The 19,941-nt window shown below is 40.5% G+C and overlaps 1 protein-coding gene across 1 annotated transcript in view; it reads left to right on the top strand.

The window, feature by feature from the left end:
- The window catches only part of gabrr2a (gamma-aminobutyric acid type A receptor subunit rho2a), a 197,490-nt gene that overhangs the window by 52,950 nt on the left and 124,599 nt on the right, over window positions 1-19,941 (top strand). The window contains exon 3 of the mRNA XM_079691714.1: window positions 5,051-5,118. Coding sequence (XP_079547840.1) covers window positions 5,051-5,118 — 68 coding nt within the window. The remainder of the gene's footprint in view (window positions 1-5,050; window positions 5,119-19,941) is intronic.

Below are 19,941 nucleotides of genomic sequence, written 5' to 3'. Positions count from 1 at the left end.
GCATCACATCACCCCGGTCCTCAAAGAACTCCACTGGCTTCCCGTCTCACACCGCATTCACTACAAACTCCTGGTCCTCACCTATAAAGCCCTCCACCATCTGGCCCCCCCCTACCTCACTGACCTCCTCATCTTCTACCAACCACCCCAGTCCCTCAGATCCACCTCAGCCGGTTTGCTCTCAATCCCCAAGGCCAAACTCCGGAGCTTCGGGGACAGAGCCTTCTCTGTGGCAGCCCCGAAGCTTTGGAACTCCCTCCCCCAAGACCTCCGTGAGTCTGATTCCCTCACCCTGTTCCACTCCCGTCTCAAAACCCACCTCTTCAACTCTGCTTATCCTTAAACCCGCCCCTCGCCCCTCTGAACCAACATCCTCCTGACTGCTTTTCTGTTTTTGTTTTGTTTTTTGTTTTTGTTTGTGTTTTTTTTCTTGTTTTGTTTGTCGACCCGACTCATAATGTAAAGCGTCTTTGGGTCTAGAAAAGCGCTATATAAATCCCATTTATTATTATTATTATTAATAATTACATTACAGATCTGCATGTATTCATGGATCATTCACCTGAACCTAGCTAAAATGGAATAAACACTTCACCTCTACCAGTACCTGAGATGAATGTACGTGTGATCACCGACCCTGAAGCATACTGGTTTTAGATAAATGAACAAACGTAGACTTGAATGAATTGGGACCCCCATGATGCCTGGTCACCCAAACTACTGATTGACTACATGTTCATGATAACACCTGCAACCCGTGCATCACTACTTCCAATGCATTCTATTCTATCTATCATAGATAGAAGGTTATGCCAGATAGTCCCGACCTCCTCTCCCTAGCAACATTATCCAGCTCTTCCTGGAGATCCCAAAGATGTTCTGAAGCCACATGAGGTGCATAATATCTCCACCTACTCCAGCCCTTTGGAGGTGATGTCTAACACTTTAAACTAAAGCGCCCAGGAGACATTTTTGATCAGTTGCCAGAACCCCTTCAACTGGCTCCTTTCAACAGGATGAGCAGCAGCTCTGCTCCCTTTGGATGTCTGAGCTTCCTGAAGCTAAGCGCGCCCTCAGAGGAAACTGTTTTTGGCTTCTTGTATCCGAAATCTCTCAAATTATTTTTGTGAATATCCAGACCTCATGACAATAGATGATGGTTAGAACGTGGCCTGACTAGTAATTTCAGAGTTTTGCATTTCAGCTTAGCAGAGTGCCTGAGAAACTTCTACTTCACTTGGGACTTTAGCTAACTTCCAAACTCTCAATTTCAAATGCTACTGTATACTTTGAATACCAACTACTTTACTCAAGGATCTCAAGTCAAGTAAGGATCTATCTCTGAAAGAACTTGACTTTGTATTGTTTGTTTAGAATCAGTTCAGATCCTAAGGTGGCCGACAGGTGCAAACACGCTGCAGCTTCAGGAACGATGTAAATAAAAAACCACAAAGGTGCCAAAACAAAACTAAATGACTTACTTGACGAAACATGCTCAGCTTTTAGTAAAAGCGCTGCATAAACGAAACGCTGTAAGAAGCTCAAAAACACAACCGAACGCTTGGTGTTTCAGGATTATAAAGCTGGACAACTGTCTCTGCTGGCAGAGTTAGTCTGTTCATAATTGTGTTTTGTCAGTATATTTGAAGTGACTAGGTTTGCTACTGTATGTTAGCAAGTTAGCCTAAAGCAGATATGCAATAATATCAGAAAGAATCATGTGATCACATTGTTAAAATAAACCAATAAAACATTTTAGGTAAGTTTACAGTGACAGTGGGCCAATTTCATAATCCCCAAATGTAAACAGGTGTTCCGGTTTTATTTGCATCGTTTTTGAAAGGGCACCGTGCTTTTCTAATGGAAATGTGCCCGTAAGAGGCACTGCAAGGCTGGACATTATCTTGAAGCCGTTGTACACTGGTTAATCACTGTGTTAGCAGAAGACCATTGTTCTCTTTAGTGACAAGAAGTGCAACACTTGGTGGCATTGTCCCAGTAAGTGAATATTAATCCCAGAGGCAGAGATCCCTCCACAGCCCCTCATTTGAGGAGCTTTGATGACCGTTATCTAGCATTTAGCGTCTCTGGTAATCTCTTTGGATTACAGTATAGATAAGTGATGCAAAGTGGTTCAAACCGCCTCTAAATCTTCCCTCAACTTTAGCTCCATCTATGCAGTGTGTACATGCTGACTGCAGATATGTGACAGGGTCAGGGTGTGTAATGGGTTTAATGCCATTCCTATCCTTATGTAGAGGTCAGAGGTCATGACAGAGATGGTAAATGGATATGAATCCTGTTACAGTAAAGCAGAATGAAATGCAGTTAGTAAAACACCATCAAATCCTATGCTCTAAATACATATTTTATTATTCAGCAAACATTTTGAATCTGTGGTCTTTGATCCTGAGTCCTTAGTCCTGCATCCTGAGTCCTCGATTTCGAGTCGTGGCTGAACCTGTCTCTGTGGTCCTGCATGACTCTCTGTGGGGTTTCTCTGGAAGTGTTTCCTTGTACGATGTGAGGGTCTAAGGACAGAGGGTGTCGTATTGTCATACTGATATTCTGTACAAACTGTGAAGTCCACTGAGACAAATGTAACATGTGTGATATTGGGCTATATAAATAAACATTGATTGATTGATTGATCGATTGATTGAATCTCTCATACAAAAACCCAATGACGGAATGTATCCCCTGCTGTTTAAAACGTTTTAATTCAGGAATTAGGAATCATATCGATAAACAAAAGTAAAGGTGGTTCTATGATTAGATAATATCACTGAATGTCTTGAGTGTAGCTTAGTCTTTTGGAAATTGGCATGGGAACCAGTGGTTCAAGTCCCAGAATGAAACCCCACACCTCTCCCTGGCTGCTGTATAATAGCTGCTAATCCTAAAATAGGACAAAAGCAGAGACAAAATGTCCCTGTATATTTGAGTAAATAGGAATTCATTTCAATCCTTCACCTTCTCATATTAATGTAGAGAAAGTAAGAAAGATGTTCGAGACATTTGACTTATTGGCTTCCCATGTCAAAATAGTAAACCAGGAGAGAACATGCAGAATAGTCAGAGAAAGATGTTAGAATAGGTACAATTCATGTACTGTAAACGCATGGGGTGGTTTCTATCTCTATCAAAATATCAATTTGACCCACCGTGTATAAACATAATGCAACAAAATATGTCCAAGTAGTATTTGCAGCACAGTTATACATATTATTTATAAAAACTGTTGTTTGAATAATACATCTTTGCAACAGATGTCACTTGAATGTCCTCATTTATATTAAACGGAAATCAGATCCTTTTTTTGGGTAACTTTTTCCACTTCCTGTGGATTTGTGTAATGTGTTGTGATCCCTGGTTCTTACACTGCATTAGTGAGACAGCTGCCAATCCCTGGGCTCCACACAGGTCACATCACTCTGGCCAAATTTCACTATGAGTTCATATGGGACCAACTCAAATTGGTGTCACCATTTTATCTAAATCCGATAAATTGAGTTTAGGTCCCGAAACCCAACAGTCATAACTTATGCAATACAGACTAATACAATCTTGTGCAAAACCCTGCCATGTACAATATACACTCTTTTGAATTTTACTTTTGTTAATCTGAATTCTACTTCACTCAGCAAAAATCATTACATACAATCTCAACCTTATGTTCACTTTAAAAATGCTGTTCCTTATTTTAACCATAGAGTATAGTGTATGTATTTGTCTTTATAATTTGCTAACGTGTGCTTGTCTCTATATTTAATACTGTATGTTGGCTTACTTTTTAAATATTGGATTGCCTTTTATCTGCCTGTCACTTTTGCTGTGACGCTCTAAAATGTCCCCGATGCGGAAGTAATTGAGAATTTCTGATTATAATTAAAGTAAGAAATTCAATTAAGTATACACTCTAGACTAGACATATATCTATATACAAAATCACAAATATTTGAACTATGTAAAGAAATTACATTACAATTATATGATATGCAGATACTTGGCATTGCTTTAGCTAAGGGTTGGACCAGTCAATGTCAGACATTCAAGCATAAAAAATGTCTGCAGGAAAAGAAGAGGCAAGGCTCAAAGCTTAAGCTCTGAATACATATTTTATTATTCAGCAAACATTTTGAATCTGTGGTCTTTGATCCTGAGTCCTGCATCCTGAGTCCTGGATTTCGAGTCGTGGCTGAACCTGTCTCTGTGATCCTGCATGACTCTCTGTGGGGTTTCTCTGGAAATGTTTCCTTGTACGATGTGAGGGTCTAAGGACAGAGGGTGTCGTATTGTCATACTGATATTCTGTAAAAACTGTGAAGACCACTGAGACAAATGTAACATGTGTGATAATGTGCTATATAAATAAACATTGATTGATTGATTGATTGAATCTCTCATATATACAAAAACATAAGGACGGAATGTATCCCCTGCTGTTTAAAACATTTTAATTCAGGAATTAGGAATCATATCGATAAAGAAAAGTAAAGGTGGTTCTATGATTAGATAATATCACTGAATGTCTTGAGTGTAGCTTAGTCTCTTGGAAATTGGCATGGGAACCAGGGGTTTGTCGGTTCAAGTCCCAGAATGAAACCCCACACTTCTCCCTGGCTGCTGTATAATAGCTGCTAATCCTAAAATAGGACAAACGCAGAGACAAAATGAACCTGCATATATTTGAGTAAATAGGAATTAATTTCAATCCTTCACCTTCTCATATTAATGTAGAGAAAGTAAGAAAGATGTTTGACTTATTGGCTTCCCATATCAAAATAGTAAACCAGGAGAGAAGATGCAGAATAGTCAGAGAAAGATGTTCAGGTTCTTTCAACGATTGAAGTATAGGCAATACCAAAGAGCAACTGAATATCAGGCAGACTTTCATATCCTATTGAAGATTTATTGAAAAGAGCCATAACCTGCTTGCTGCGGTCAGGTTTTATTGGAAGGAAATTAAATGTCTAAAGCACTCCACTTTGATCTGAGTGGGAGAAGGTGGCCCACTGTTCTAATCTTCTTTATGCTCTTTGTGTTGCAGGACCTGCCATCCCTGTGGGAGTGGATGTTCAGGTGGAGAGCTTAGACAGCATCTCTGAGGTTGATATGGTAAGAAAGCCTGTGTTTATTAAAACCTTTCTAGAACTATTTATGTATTTTACTTATTATATCTTTATGTCGCTTTGTTGGAGGAGCTCGGGATTGCCAACACCTCCACTGAAGCTTTTGTGCATAATATGTCGATTAAACCTTTCGATCTTTGAGAGCTCTATACAATGTGACGGAACTTTAAAGATGATGCAGGTCATAGTATGAGACCTGCGATACACTTGTATTAATTTACATGAATCCCATTGAGAGTTATTCATTAAATAATACGTTATGGAATATATGTATAACTTGTGGGACAGCATCAGAGGTGGGGACTCGAGTCAAATGACTTGATTCGAGTCACATGACTTGACTCGAGTCAGACTTGAGTCGCATATTTTTTGACTTGAGACTTGCTTGACTAACATTGAGAAAAGACTTGACTTGATTTTGACTTGGTATTCATGACTTGAGACTTGACTTAAGCTTGAGATAGATGACTTGAAAGAACTTGACTGTTTAAAATTAAATATTTGCGTTTGTTTTTGTATTGAGATATTACGTTTAGTTTTTTCGAAAAACGTGATTATAGCGCCATGCGCGCAAACCTGGCAACCCACTAGGAGGCAGGAGTGTCAGTTAACATGGCAGCGGCTAGCGTTACTCCAAAAATAGTGAAGTTTTGATTCAAGGATTATTTTGTCGATGATGCTAATAAGAAGAGAACAGCGGTATGCAGGGTCTGCAGCATAAAGATCAGGGACACGACCACCACAACATCCAATTCATTCGTCACTACAAAAAACCCCACATAGAAATGTGCGTGAATGTGTTGTTAGCTAGAAAGCTAACGTTAAGTTTAAGCTACGTTAGTAGGGGTGTAACAGTTCACAAACATTTCGGTTCGGTACATACCTCGGTTTTTAGGTCACGGTTCGGTTCGGTACGTTTTCGGTACTGCAGAAAAAATTATCACAAAACATAAACTCTTTTTTTATTTTATTATTATTAAACTGTGAATAATGTATTCACTCAAATAAATACAAAATGTAATGAAATAAACATTTAAGGTGCAGCATTTCGATGAACTGAAATAATCTGTATTTGAACTACTGTACTAGTACCTAAGCAGCCAGTTTGACATTATGACTTGCTTATAATTGTATTTTCATGTTTTTTTAAAGAAAAAATAACTTGTCCACATTGCTTGCCGAAAGGGCAGATCTGCTGGCACTAACAATGTCTCCTGCTGTGGAGAACACCCTCTCGCTAGGGACAGAGGTAGCAGATACAGCCAGGTAGCGCTTTGCTAACATGGCAACACAAGGATATTTGGCGTTTGTAAAAGCATTGGCTCGGTCTAAACTTTTTGCGAGTGGTGCAGGCTTAAATGCTAGTGGGAGTTGGGTTTGTCTTTTTTCTTTTGGTACCAGTGATATTCACGTTCGGGTGATGCCTTTTCAAATGAATGTGCAAGTTTGATGTATTGCCAGCCGCGTAACCAATGTTAGTTGAACAATGCCGACAAACAGCTTTGGTTCGGTCCACCTGTCTTTGTCCGTCATCCTTGTACGTAACTGTGAAATCAAAATGTTCCCAAACCGGAGACTTCAATGATGCTGGAGGATTTTCGAGCTCAACTTTATCTGCGTTCGCCATTTCGACAGTTCTTCAAATTACTGACTAGATTTTAACGCATCCCTGTGACCACCTCTCATAGTATGCCTCTCCTCCAATGAAATGACTTGCTCGCTCTATGACGCGTTGAACCCAATGTGAGCAAACTACTCTGAATGCTGCGACGCAGCACCTGAGATTACTTCCAAGAAGTTGTTCACGTTCTCAATTTTTTACGTTTAACGTTATATTCGTTCGGTACACTTCGGTACACTTCGGTACACACGTGTACCGAACCGAAGGGCCCGTACGGAAGAATTTTGGTACGGGCACGTGTACCGTTACACCCCTATACGTTAGACTCGGTTTGAAATCGATTAAGCATTGCAAAGAGAAGACAAAACGGTAAATGAACACTAGAACCGCCAAGGGATTCATTTTGTCTAACCCTGATACTGACGGGCTGTCAGGGGAGGGAGAGAGAGAGAGGAAAATAGATGCCTCGTTTATTTCCCCTGTGTTATTATCAGAAGTTACTGTACACTTTTGAATAATGTAGTTCATCTACTTTTAGTAGTTTGTTTAAATGTTTTAATTATGTTTGTAGAAGTGCATCATTCCTTGATTTACTGTAAAATGAATCCGACCTTTTTGATCTGTTTTGATGATAAACTGAAGCAATTTATAAATTAAACCAATTAAGTGAGTTTTAAATCGTCCTACTTAGTTTATAAGGAAATTATGAAGAGGAACAAATTAAATGATTCGAAAATGATATCTATGTAGGTGCTGACGCTGTTGGCAGTTGTTACGCCCAGGTCTAGGGGAACCAAGGCGCAGCACAAAATTCGCACTCTCCCCACTCTTCCCACTCCCAAGAACACGGACACAGAGAAAGCGTTTGGTACATTTATTTACCAAATATATACAAAAACAGGAGTAGCAAAACCAACAAAAAAGAAACAAACCTTACAAATCAAAATTGTACCTAACCGAGAAAATAAATATACAGGCTTCTTACCTACACTACCTTAAACATGAGAAAATGATCGATCCAAAAGGGAAAAGAAAACAAAAGGGTTTGCACTCCTGAGAACATAAACTGTCTTGCAAAGACAGGTAAAGTGACACTGGCCCGCAGCCAGAGGAGAAGGACAAACGATACCAAAGTGCGCTCACAACACCATAGAACAAAATATCAAAAAGCGCCGCGATGGGAGTAGGAGAAGTGGAGTCAGCGAGAGCGGCCGAGGAACTGCACGGCTGCCGCTTAATATGCTCCTGTCTCCTCAGGTGGACCAATCAGCATGCAGGAGGTAGCTAATCAGCTAATGGGCACCACCTGCTTGCTCACACACACACTCACAGACACAGGAGGAGGGAAAAATGTACACACAAATGACCTAACGACCCAGGGTCGTAACACAGTTCTAGTGTTACCATTCATTTAAATTAAATATGTGTAATGGAAAATGCCATATATGATTTTCTTACATGGAATTCTGCCTTTTTGAACAGACTTTTTGATTGAGTCCTAGCTATATTGTCTGCAGTTCTAGGGTTAATATGAATCTAATATGATTGTCATCGGTCTAAATTAGATTTCAAATTATTAACTGTGTATGTAATGAAGATCATAGTGTGAGTTGAATCCATTTTCATAACCATTGTCTTTTAACTGATTTAAATGTGGAAACTGGGCTTATTCATCAGAATTGTGTATGACTTGACTTGACTTGCTTGACCTGAACAATGACTTGACTCAGGCCCGGTTCTACGGGGGTGCATTGAACCCTCAGTTGAGTCATTATGCACCCTCATTTGAAAAGTGAAAAAAAAAAAAAGTGAAAAATGTTACATATATAATAACAATAATAATAATAGTAGTAGTAAGAAGAAGAAGAAGAATATAGTTGAAATAAAATAAATTGTAATTGTGGTTAAATATCATTGTCTGCTGCATTTATTTGGTCAATTTAAACGGTAAGTAACGTTATTATGTCAGGAGGTGCGCGTGACCTGTCCCACTGCGGGTTCATCATCTGCAAGGTGCTTACACAGCAGTCAATGATGGACATCAAAAAATTGTTAAAACAACCAGCCCTTATCGCCAGCAGTAACACTGCATCTACTGCAGTTATTAACAGTTCAGATCATGGGGACATTAATTTACCCGCGGCCAGAGATGGGGTCGTTACTAAATAAAAGTAATATATTACATATTACTTTTTTTTAAAAAGTAATATATTAAACTACTTTGTTACTCTCTACATAAAGTAACTCATTACTTTACTCGTTTCTTTACTCGCAGGGCAGGCCCGCCCTTCCCTACAGGCAGATCACGCAGACTGCGGCGCACCTACAATGTAAGAGCGCCACAGTTTTGCCTCTGCGAGACTCCACTTGCACCCCCAATTACTATTGCATTAAGGAAGACATAACACAAGTCTTTCTTTTTATATACTCTTTAATAAAATAGGCTACCAACCACAACAAGCTTGCAAGACAGCTTAGCATGTGTTCTTTGCAGGTGTTTGTTGAGGTCTGACGTGGTGTGTTTACAGCAGTGGATAACAGATATCAGTGTGATTATGACTGATTTTATCAAAGTAACGAAGTAACGCGTGTCGGGGCAATTTTAGTAACTGTAGTGTGATTACTGAATTATAAAAGTAACGCGTACTACTCCGTTACCGACAAAAGTAATATTATCACATTAACGCGTTACACCCAACTCCGCCCGCGGCCAGTGTCGTGGACACTAACGCCCGCCTCACCCACGGAGGCGGAGCAGCCGTCTTCGTTGCCCCAAACACCGCCACCCGTCAGCGGCCCGCATGTGCCAGAGGACCTCGGCAAAACAGAGCCTGCACAGGTATATTTAAAAAAAGTACCCAACTCGCCTGTACAGTGGGGTAAGGCGCTCATTTTGCAGCTCATGGTTTCAAAACAGAGATTGGCTAGAATATTCATGTAAAAAAGATGCCATCTTCTGCTATGCATGTAGACATTTCAGTTTAAGTAAGTCAGATGCCTTCACCACAACTGGTTACAACAACTGGCGCCATGCTCTTATAGGCTACGTCAGGCCTATTCAACTGGCGGCCCGCGGGCCAGATGCGGCCCAGAACCAACTCCCGAGTGGCCCAGCCTCCCGTAGCCAAATTCCTACACTAGTACAGACCCTGAACGCAACACTCCGCGTTGCATAGAAACCACCAAACCACAACGCAGCACGTTTTTTGAAAGTGCATCTAGTGGTGCTAGTAACAGTGGTCCTATGATAGCAACTCTAAAACATGTCTCTCTCAACTCTGAAGCGTAAACAGAGACAAAACGGTCATTGATCTTGTGGAGCAGATCCAAGTCAAGCTGGACCTTTTCGCGACCGACTTGAGCACGGGTCGGATGCTGCATTTTCCAACGCTCCCCAAACACATCACATCACATCACATCTCCGGCACAAATCACGAATGTGATGACAGATTTCATTGCGAGGTTGAAAGAGAACTTTGCCGGTCGATTGAATGGACTTGCTCTGCCCACAGAGGTGATGGGCTTTGCCAGAGACCCCTTCACTTATGCAATAGAGGGGGACGTATCAACCATTGCAAAGGAAGTGGTCCCCTGCATCGACAAGGGGAAATATACACTGGAACTTATTGAAATGCAGCGCACTAACGGGAAAGCAAAGTGTTCGAGTGATGTCAAAAAACAGCAGTTTCAGAAAGTAGCGATCTGTGTGCTCAGTATGTTTGGATCAACATACACATGTGAATAAAGCTTTTCACAGATGAACTCAATCAAAAGTAGCACTCACTGCTCCATGACTGACAGCACTCTTCACCAATGTCTTACGGCCCGTCTACACTACAGGCATGAAAAAATCTTGAAGCTGGGCGTGTCTGAAGCTTGGCGATTTTTTGCGAGCAACCAATCACATGAATCTCCCGCCCCCGACATATAAAGCAATAGCAATGTTAAAACGAAGTAAACTGGATATAAACTCTCCAAACAGGCGAAAAAACTATCAGTTTCACCCACTTTCTCTGCCACCTCCCTCCATGCCTGGTTCCTCCGGTTTGTATCCCGGTAAATAGTTTCGGTCGTAAAGAACCGGGTGATTTGCTACCGTAATATCTCGTTTGGAATATGAGGAAATGAACTGCGGTCTGGCTCTCCCAGCTTGTACGCGGTTTGATTGGCTGAGCTTGCACTGGCGGGATTTGCATAAACGGAATTTGATTGGCTGATGCCAAGCATCGAGCCTCAAAAGTTGAACATTGTTCAACTTTTGATGCCGATAGATGCTCGTGATGCTTGCAAAGCCATGCCATGCTCCCCACAATGCAGTTCGGCGAAGATTACAAATCTTCTACGTCACCCCATTCAAGTGAATGGGCGAAGCGTTGAAAGCATTTTTTGATGCCTGTAGTGTAGACGTACCGTTAGGATTGCATTGACATCCTATGAGCCAAAGATCACTGCCCTTGTTCAAAACAAAAAATTTCCCTTCTCCCATTGAGAAAGTCAGCGATGACAAATCACAAATGAGGTGATAGTAAGCACCTAGTTTACTATAGTAGACGTGTAGTGTAGTATTCATTCATAAGTTAGTTACCCGTATCCAGGGGCGGACTGGGGGGAAAAAGTGGCCCGGGGATTAATTGACAGACAGGCCCACTTAATGCGCGACATGTATCGGCCGGCCGGCGACGAAAGTATGTTACTTAACAAAAAACCCTATGCATTTAATGTTACTATGGACAATTATTCATATAGTAATCACATTACCTGAGCCCTTGAGTTGCCTAGAGCAAAATAGTTACTGCATATATTTAGTGATTTTAATGTTAACAGATCATTGATGCAATAACATTTTGACCCAATTTGCCTGACTTGACGAATGGAAAAAAACGTAGGCGTAGGAAGCATCGTCAATGTGGGTGAGACAATTTAACAAGGGTTGTGGGCAGGTGTTGGACCTCACCTCCTCTAGGGGGGGTCCGTACCTTTGTTAGATGAAAAATGAATAAAAATGGCATCTTTTTCATCGCAGTAATATGTGTTGGTTTAAAATGTGTCACTACGGGTTTCCGGTTATGACACGCAGCTGAGAGGTCGGGCGGGGCGAGGCTCCGACGAAATTAATATATTTCTACCATATTTAGTATCCAAATCGAGCTACTTGTGACCGAAAACATTTGCCAATATAGGCTTTATTTCGGATAATGTCGAAAAATCGAGGGAGAAGACAGAAAGACGATAAAAAGACAGAAATTGGAACTCTACACGAGGACATCACGGACGAACAGACACCTAGCGATAGCACGATGCTAGCCCAGGTGGACTATAGCCATGATGAGAATCAGATCTTAGCAGCCATACAATCCATGAGAAATGACTTTTCTGGACAACTACATGAAGTGGTTTCTTCCAACCGAGAGATAAAAGAAGCTATCGGGGCATTTTCTGAAAGGCTCACAGAGGCAGAAACCCGCATTAGCACAGCGGAGGACCAGATCGCTTCGCTAGCAACCCAAGCTAATGCTACGCAGAAAACAGTCCAGAAGCTCCTCTCACAGATGGAAGAGCTGGAAAACAGACAACGCCGCACCAATCTGAGGTTGGTTGGACTACCCGAAGGATCGGAGAGTGGAGATGCCCGTACATTCCTAATGACATGGCTTCCCAGGGTGCTTGACATTGAAACGGGACAGCCATTGAATATAGAGCAAGCCTACAGACTGGGGAAAACGCCGCAACAGACCCGGGAGCAGGATGGGTCGGATAAAACCCGACCACGGATTCTTCTGGTGAAATTCCTCACATATCGAGACAGAGATCGAGTAATGAAAGCAGCACGTCTGAAAGGAGACATCACAGTTGAGGATAGCCGTGTCATGTTTTTTCCTGATTTTTCCACTGAAGTCCAGAAACAACGGAAACTTTTTGATGGTGTGAAACAAAGTCTGCGCCAAATGCGCAAGGAATATGGATTTATGTTCCCGGCAAAACTGCGAATTCTACACGACAAAAGATGGCACTTCTTCACTTCCCCATCCCAGGCTGAAGAATTCATCCTAAAGATGAAGAAGGTGAATACCAATCCAGACGTGTAGAAAGAGTCGCCAGCTGAAACGCGCCAAGAAGGGCTTTCAGATGACTTTGACTGAAAGAAATCGACATTGATCTGTTCTGGTAAGCTTTAAAATGGACTGATTGATGACGAGCTTGGAAATTGGAGTATAGAGACATTATCTGTCCTCTCGGGCTAATAATCAAAGACTGATACAAGGTCACAAATGAACATTGTATTTACCATTCGTAATATAAATATGCATGTAGTCGGAACGAGCTCCGACCTTTTTCTTTTCTTTTCTTTTCTTTTTAGTGTTATAACAACTACTGGTTGCTTGCTTGCTGCTCCTCAAGAGGATCAGAGTTTAGTCAAATCGGAACCGGTACTTGGGAGGGAGGGGAGATGTGCTTGGTTAGCTGCACAGGGTTTAGACTAGGTCTACTTGTTGTTGCCTCCTTTAGGAGAGGCCCCTGTTATTCCCTGTTGTATTTGTTTGTTCTAAAGGCACACTTTTTATTTTTATTTCATTATAAGGCATGGTTAATAAGGTGGTTACACAAGCTTAGTTTACTGTTTACATCATGAGTGGTCATACTAAAATAAATATGATTTCATGGAACGTTAGAGGTCTTAGGAAGCTAGTGAAATTAAAACAAGTAATGTCTAGGTTGAGGCAGCTCAAAACGCAGATAGCTTTTATTCAAGAAACTCATTTACTTTCCAGTGAATATATTCCATTAAAAAGGAGATGGCAAGGTCAAGTCATATCTGCCTCATTTTCCTCTCAAGCCAGAGGGGTGGCAATACTGATACACTCATCTGTGCCATTAAGGGTTTATAATTTCATACAAGACACTGCAGGCAGATTTGTTATCGTCCAGGGCTCTTTACTAAATCAAGACATTAATCTAGTATGTCTATATGGGCCTAACAACGATGATGCACAGTTTTATAATAACTTGTTTCTGACTTTATCAACATTACATGGCCACATATGTATGGCAGGGGACTTCAATTGTACTCTAAATCCGAAACTGGATAAGTCATCAGGTATGGACACCTCACATATGCAGAGTAGGAAAACAATACAACACTTTATGAGTGAGTTAAATCTCTGTGATATATGGAGAAATAGGAATCCTTCCAGACGGGAATATTCATGTCATTCTACTACACATAACTCTTACTCCCGCATAGACTACTTCCTCATTTCTAAGCCTATGATAGACAATGTTAATGACTCAGTGTATAAAAGCATTGTCATTTCTGATCATGCATTACTACTAGTCAATTACACTGTAAAAGCAGCTACCAGGGGTCTAACAATGTGGCGATTAAGCCCACGATGGTTACATGACAAACAGTTCTTAACCTTTGTCGGGGACAATACTGATATTTACTTTAAAGTGAACACTACTCAAACATCAGCATCTACGAGGTGGGAGGCATTCAAGGCCTATATACGCGGGCAAATGATCAGCTATACAAGCAGTATCTCTAATAAACAGAACCTTAAGCTGTTGGAGCTAGAAAAAGATATTAACGAACTAGAGATAGAAATTAACCTTAATGATACAACAGAAACTAGACAGAGACTGGCTATTCTAAGAGCACAGTATAATGAGCTGTCCTCAAATAAAGCATTAAATAGCATAATGAAACTGAAACAGACATTCTACGACCAAGGAGAGAAGGCAGGGAAACTACTAGCCTGGCGTTTAAAATCAATGCAGAATGAAAGGTCAATTTTAGAAATAAAGTCAGAGGAAGGGACAACAATTACTAATCCACAAGAAATTAATAGTTCTTTCCAAAAATTTTACTCTAAATTGTATATGTCAGAATGTCCAGCCTCAGCTCATAATCTTCACAGCTTCCTAGATCAGATAGAAATACCAGTCCTGACAGAGGACGCAAAAGAGGAGCTTGACTCCCCAATCGTAGCATCTGAATTGTCAGAGGCCATAGACAGTATGAAAGGAGGGAAAGCCCCAGGACCGGACGGTATTCCTATTGAAATCTACAAAAACTTCAAAGACATGCTGTTGGTTCCGTTATTGAACATGTGCGAAGAATCGCTTGAGAAGGGGGAGCTGCCGCCATCATTACGGAACGCACTTATAACATTAATATTAAAACCAGGGAAACCCCCTACAAAGTGTGAATCCTATCGCCCCATTTCTCTGATTAATAATGATGTGAAAATAATAGCCAAAGTCCTTGCCAGAAGGTTAGAGAAACACTTGCCATATATTATTGCACAAGATCAAAATGGCTTCATTAAAGAAAGACAAGGCTCTCACAATATTCGTAGGTTAATGAATATTATACATGCCAAACAAGAAACATCTGATATGGCTGTGATAGGACTTGATGCGGAGAAAGCCTTTGATAGGGTCGAGCACGAATACCTATTTGAGGTGCTGCAGCGCTTTGGAATTGGCAGATATATTCTCAAGTGGATTAAAATCTTATACCATGACTCAACAGCTTCAGTAATGACCAACTATATGGTATCCAAACAGTTCTCTCTGTCCAGAGGTACAAGACAGGGATGTCCTTTGTCTCCCCATCTTTTTGTTATGGCCATCGAACCTTTAGCGATTGCAATTAGAAGCAACACTCAAATAACTGGTATCAAAATTAATAATATTGAGAATAAAATAGGATTATTTGCAGACGATATAGTTATTTTTTTGACAGACTTGAAACAATCTATACCTATATTACTAACTTTAATAGGAACATATGGCAGCTTCTCAGGCTACAAGGTTAATGCATCTAAATCTACAATTCTCTTTCTGAAAAAATCTGAGAGACTGAATCCGCCACTAAGTACTCCTTTTAGGAATATTACGGACAGCTTTACATACCTTGGAGTTAAAATCACACCTACAATAGAATCCGTTATACCAACTAACTATAACCCAGTGATTGAGTCAGTAGAGGAATCTATTAACAGATGGAAATCTTTGCCACTCTCAATGATAGGACGTATTAATGTTTTGAAGATGAATATTCTTCCTAAGTTCCTGTACCTTTTCCAATCCATCCCACTCGCTCCGCCTGATAATTTCTTTAACAAAATGAAAAAACTTTTTTGTAATTTTATTTGGAACAATAGACGCCCAAGGCTGCGTATGACTCTGTTGTACTTACCGTATGAAAGAGGTGGGTTAAAACTCCCTTTCCTCCAAGGATACTATTGGGCTGCCCAACTAAGAGCAGCCTCATATTGGTTTGACCATCAGTCACCACTGCACTGGATAAAGATGGAGGAAACAACAACTTCTAAAGGTCCCTTATACCTCTACATTTATTCTGCAAATTTAGCCACTTTGAAAAGGCACACCGCAAACCCCTTTGTTAGAAATACACTGATAGTATGGCACGAAGTGTTAAATTATCTTGGGGAAAATGCTCCACTATCCCAATTCTCACCTATTTGGGGGAACAGAAATTTCACGCCAGGTACTAATGACCTTGGTTTCAAGTTATGGGCAGACAGAGGGATCAGGAAGATTTCAGATCTGTATGAGAATGATACTCTTTTAAGTTTTATGGAGATCAAGCAAAGATTTGGCATTGAGCCTAAACACTTTTTCAAGTATCTTCAGATAAGAAGCTTCATAACAAAGACACAGAACTCTGTAAATCTTCCCTCACAAAACTCTTTGGAAAGGACAGTCCTGAACCAACATGGAGCAGCTTGATTAATTTCAAAATGTTACCAGATTATCATAGATGCAACAAAAGAATCTTCAGAGGATAAAAGATTGGCATGGTGTTCAGACCTTAATGAAGATATAACTGTAGAAGAATGGCAGGATATATGCTTCCAATGCCAGGTGCAAACAATAAATACAAGGTTTAAACTCCTCCAGTACAAATGGTTGATGAGAACATACTTTACTCCAGAATTATTGCATCGCATTTACCCCAGTACGCCAGATACTTGTGTCAAGTGTGGTATTCATAAAGGTAGTTTGTTTCATTGCCTCTGGGAATGCACCCTCATTCAAGATTTTTGGAAAGAGGTTATCACAATTGTATCCATCTTTATTAAGGAACAACTTCCACTCTGTCCCAAACTTTGTATTCTTGGTCGTTTCCCAACAAGCTGTACGCTTAGCAATAGCTGTAAGAAGATGGTCATATTCTGTCTTCTTGAAGCTAAACATAAAATTGCACTATCATGGAAGTCTGTTCATAGACCAAGCAAACGAATTTGGATTGAGGGGCTACTGCAATGCCTTGCATTGGAAAAGCTTACATATGCCATTAAAGGGAAATATAACACATTTGTAAAGATTTGGGGCTTATTTATGCAGTTTCTTGAGGGGGATGATTTCGTGACAGCTTGGTAGTCTGTTGTTCTTGCTTTATTTAGTTTTGTTGCTTTTTGTTTTGTTAACAAATCACAATATGTATTGAGGAAATACTTGTATGTGGGATACAACTGATGTCCACATGAACATGTGGATGCTTGTAAAATGTTTTTCATTCTTTACGTTTCGTAGGAAAACACAATGTAACAGTTAGTTATCAAACCAGCACTATACCACTAATATCTGCATTTTTTTTTTCAAGTGCCTTATATGCCTATTGTTGTGCCTATTGATGTGTTTTGTTTTGTATTTTTGTACTGTAACTGAAAAAAGACAATAAAAACATTTGTCAAAAAAAAAAGAGTCAAAAAAAAAAAAAAAAAAAATGTGTCACTACCCGCTTTTTACAGACCGCTGAATGTCTGGCCCAGCTGAATTTTGTAGTTATAAAATCTGGCCCAACTGAATGTGTAGTTGAATAGCCCTGGGCTACGTGATAAGGGACTGGGAAGGCATGAATCAAGCAAAGAGCACATAGATCCATAGATCTCTTCATGTTGCTCTCAAAGTGCACCAGATTGATGCTTTTAACTTCAATATTGAAAAAATGAAGTGAGGACCCTCCTAGAGGAGGTGAGGATCCCCCTAGAGCAGGGGTGGGGAACCTCCGGCCCCCGGGCCGTATACGGCCCGCAAGACCATTTGGTACGGCTATCGAGTTAATTTATAAACACACGCAAAAAAGAAAAAAAAATAAGAAATCTAGACCGCAAACAAATTAAACAAAGCGAGTGCCTGTTTTTCCTGGCCAAGGTCAGGGTCCTTGAACACAACACGAGCCTAACGTGTCATCACGTGGTATATGTCTCGTCTGACAGGGGTGCAGTTCTGACGGAGAGCACCAGAACGTCGCTCCAGCACTTCCAAGCAGTACCCATAAGGAGCCGTAGACATGCCGCAGTTTTTGCGTGGCTGTGTCTTAGTTGTAAGCCCAATGGCGATCTGTTCCTCTGTCATACTGATCATACAGTCAATAACTTTGTTGTTATTAGCATCTGGTTAGCTAGCTATGCTAACGAATATAAGAAGCTTTTTCTCCAACCAGTGAGGTAAAGGCACATCTTTATATGATCATTATAGTTATAAAAAGAGAATAAAGTCAACGGGTATAAAATACTATATGACAGTAAAAAAAAGTTGTTATTAATAAACAAGAATACAGTTTGAAAGGGGAGTGATTTGTAAAATATGCATAAAGAAAAAGAAAATCTGCTTACAGCTGTCTCATATGATATGGGTGTTGAGAGATGTATCCATAGATCTCTTAATGTTGCTCTCAAAGTGCACCAGATAGATGCTTTTAACTTCAACATTTAAAAAAAATCTTGTGGATAGGATACTAAATACATTTGCACACATCTTGTGGATTAAGAGGTTGCTTTTTCTTTGCACAGCATGAAAAAGGCGAAATGAAAGGGCTGTGATTGTAGTACTTTTAAGCAGAGGTCAATAATTTGTACGGCCCTCGGAGGATGTTGAAAAAATTGAAATGGTTCCCCACCCCTGCGGGTGTTAGGTCCACTCCCCACTTATAAAATTAGCACTTTACCACTGCACCCCCTCTAATCTCAGATGCACCCTGAGTCATTTTGTACTGGAACCGGGCCTGACTTAACTTGACTTGCTTGACTCTCACCACAGTGACTTGGGACTTGCTTGATACTTGTAGGTCAAGACTTGAGACTTGCTCATGACTTGCACATGTAGGACTTACTCCCACCTCTGGACAGCATTATCACCTTTCCTTTCCTAAAGGATGGTCCAGTGTACACTATGCTAGAGGAGATAGCAAAGGAAGCATTTAGGCTCCTTTCCTATCATATAAAGCAGGGGTTCCCAAACTTTTCAGCCCGCGACCCCCAAAATAACAGTGGGGGAGGTGGAGGGGAACAAGGGGGAGCCTCGTTGCAGGGAAATTATACAGATGGCTAGTCCGCCCCTGAAAATGTCTATGCAAACGTTATTATTAATAATAATTTGTTTTGTTTTTTATTTTCCATTTTTATTTTGTAATCATCTCGCGACCCCCACTTTGGGAACCCCTGATATAAATGATTCTAACAGCTCCTATCATGGCTGACACCTAGAAACTTCCGGGTCATTTCACTCCGTTGAAAAAGTTATTCGACCACAATCCTGGAGGTTCCCACCTGAGGATGTGTGTGTGCAGTTCGATTGATGTCAGTTAACTGGAGCCATGACTGGCTTTATTTAATGAGTCACATCTCAAAATTAATGTAACAACCAGTCATTACGTGTCTTTGTTGCTGTGGTCTTTACCATTTTCCAATACTTTCAAGGCTAGATGTCTTGCAGATAGAATGGTGATGACACTTCAGTTAATTACATTTTCTATCTTGAAGTGACTTCTACTAACAGCAACAGATGTTTTTATTTTCCCTGAAGCCTTTGAGATCGACAGGGATGTGACTCTTCCGGTAGATTTTTGTCTCCTGGACTGTTGTACTTTTAGAATATACATCCAGTGGATGTGTAGGATCTATAGTTTGATAGATATTATAGATTATTTGAGGTCTCGCCAGGAGAACGTGTATACTACGTCTTTCCCCCTATTCATTTCTGTTGACGGCAGCGTCCATGTAAAGTTGGCGTCAACCCTCACGTGGTGAAAACAGTATTTCGGGTCTCGAAGTTTTCATAATAAAACCGGAAGTATTCTTCCCACTGTCAAATGAATTTACAGTGATATCTGTCGTATTTATCCACTAAAAAACATCAGATTATCCTTGTTAA

Source organism: Notothenia rossii (genome assembly GCF_949606895.1).
Source record: "Notothenia rossii genome assembly, chromosome: 7".
Taxonomy (NCBI): Eukaryota; Metazoa; Chordata; class Actinopteri; order Perciformes; family Nototheniidae; genus Notothenia; species Notothenia rossii.
The sequence above is the reverse complement of the archived record's forward strand: the minus strand, read 5'-3'. Positions and strand labels throughout refer to the sequence as shown.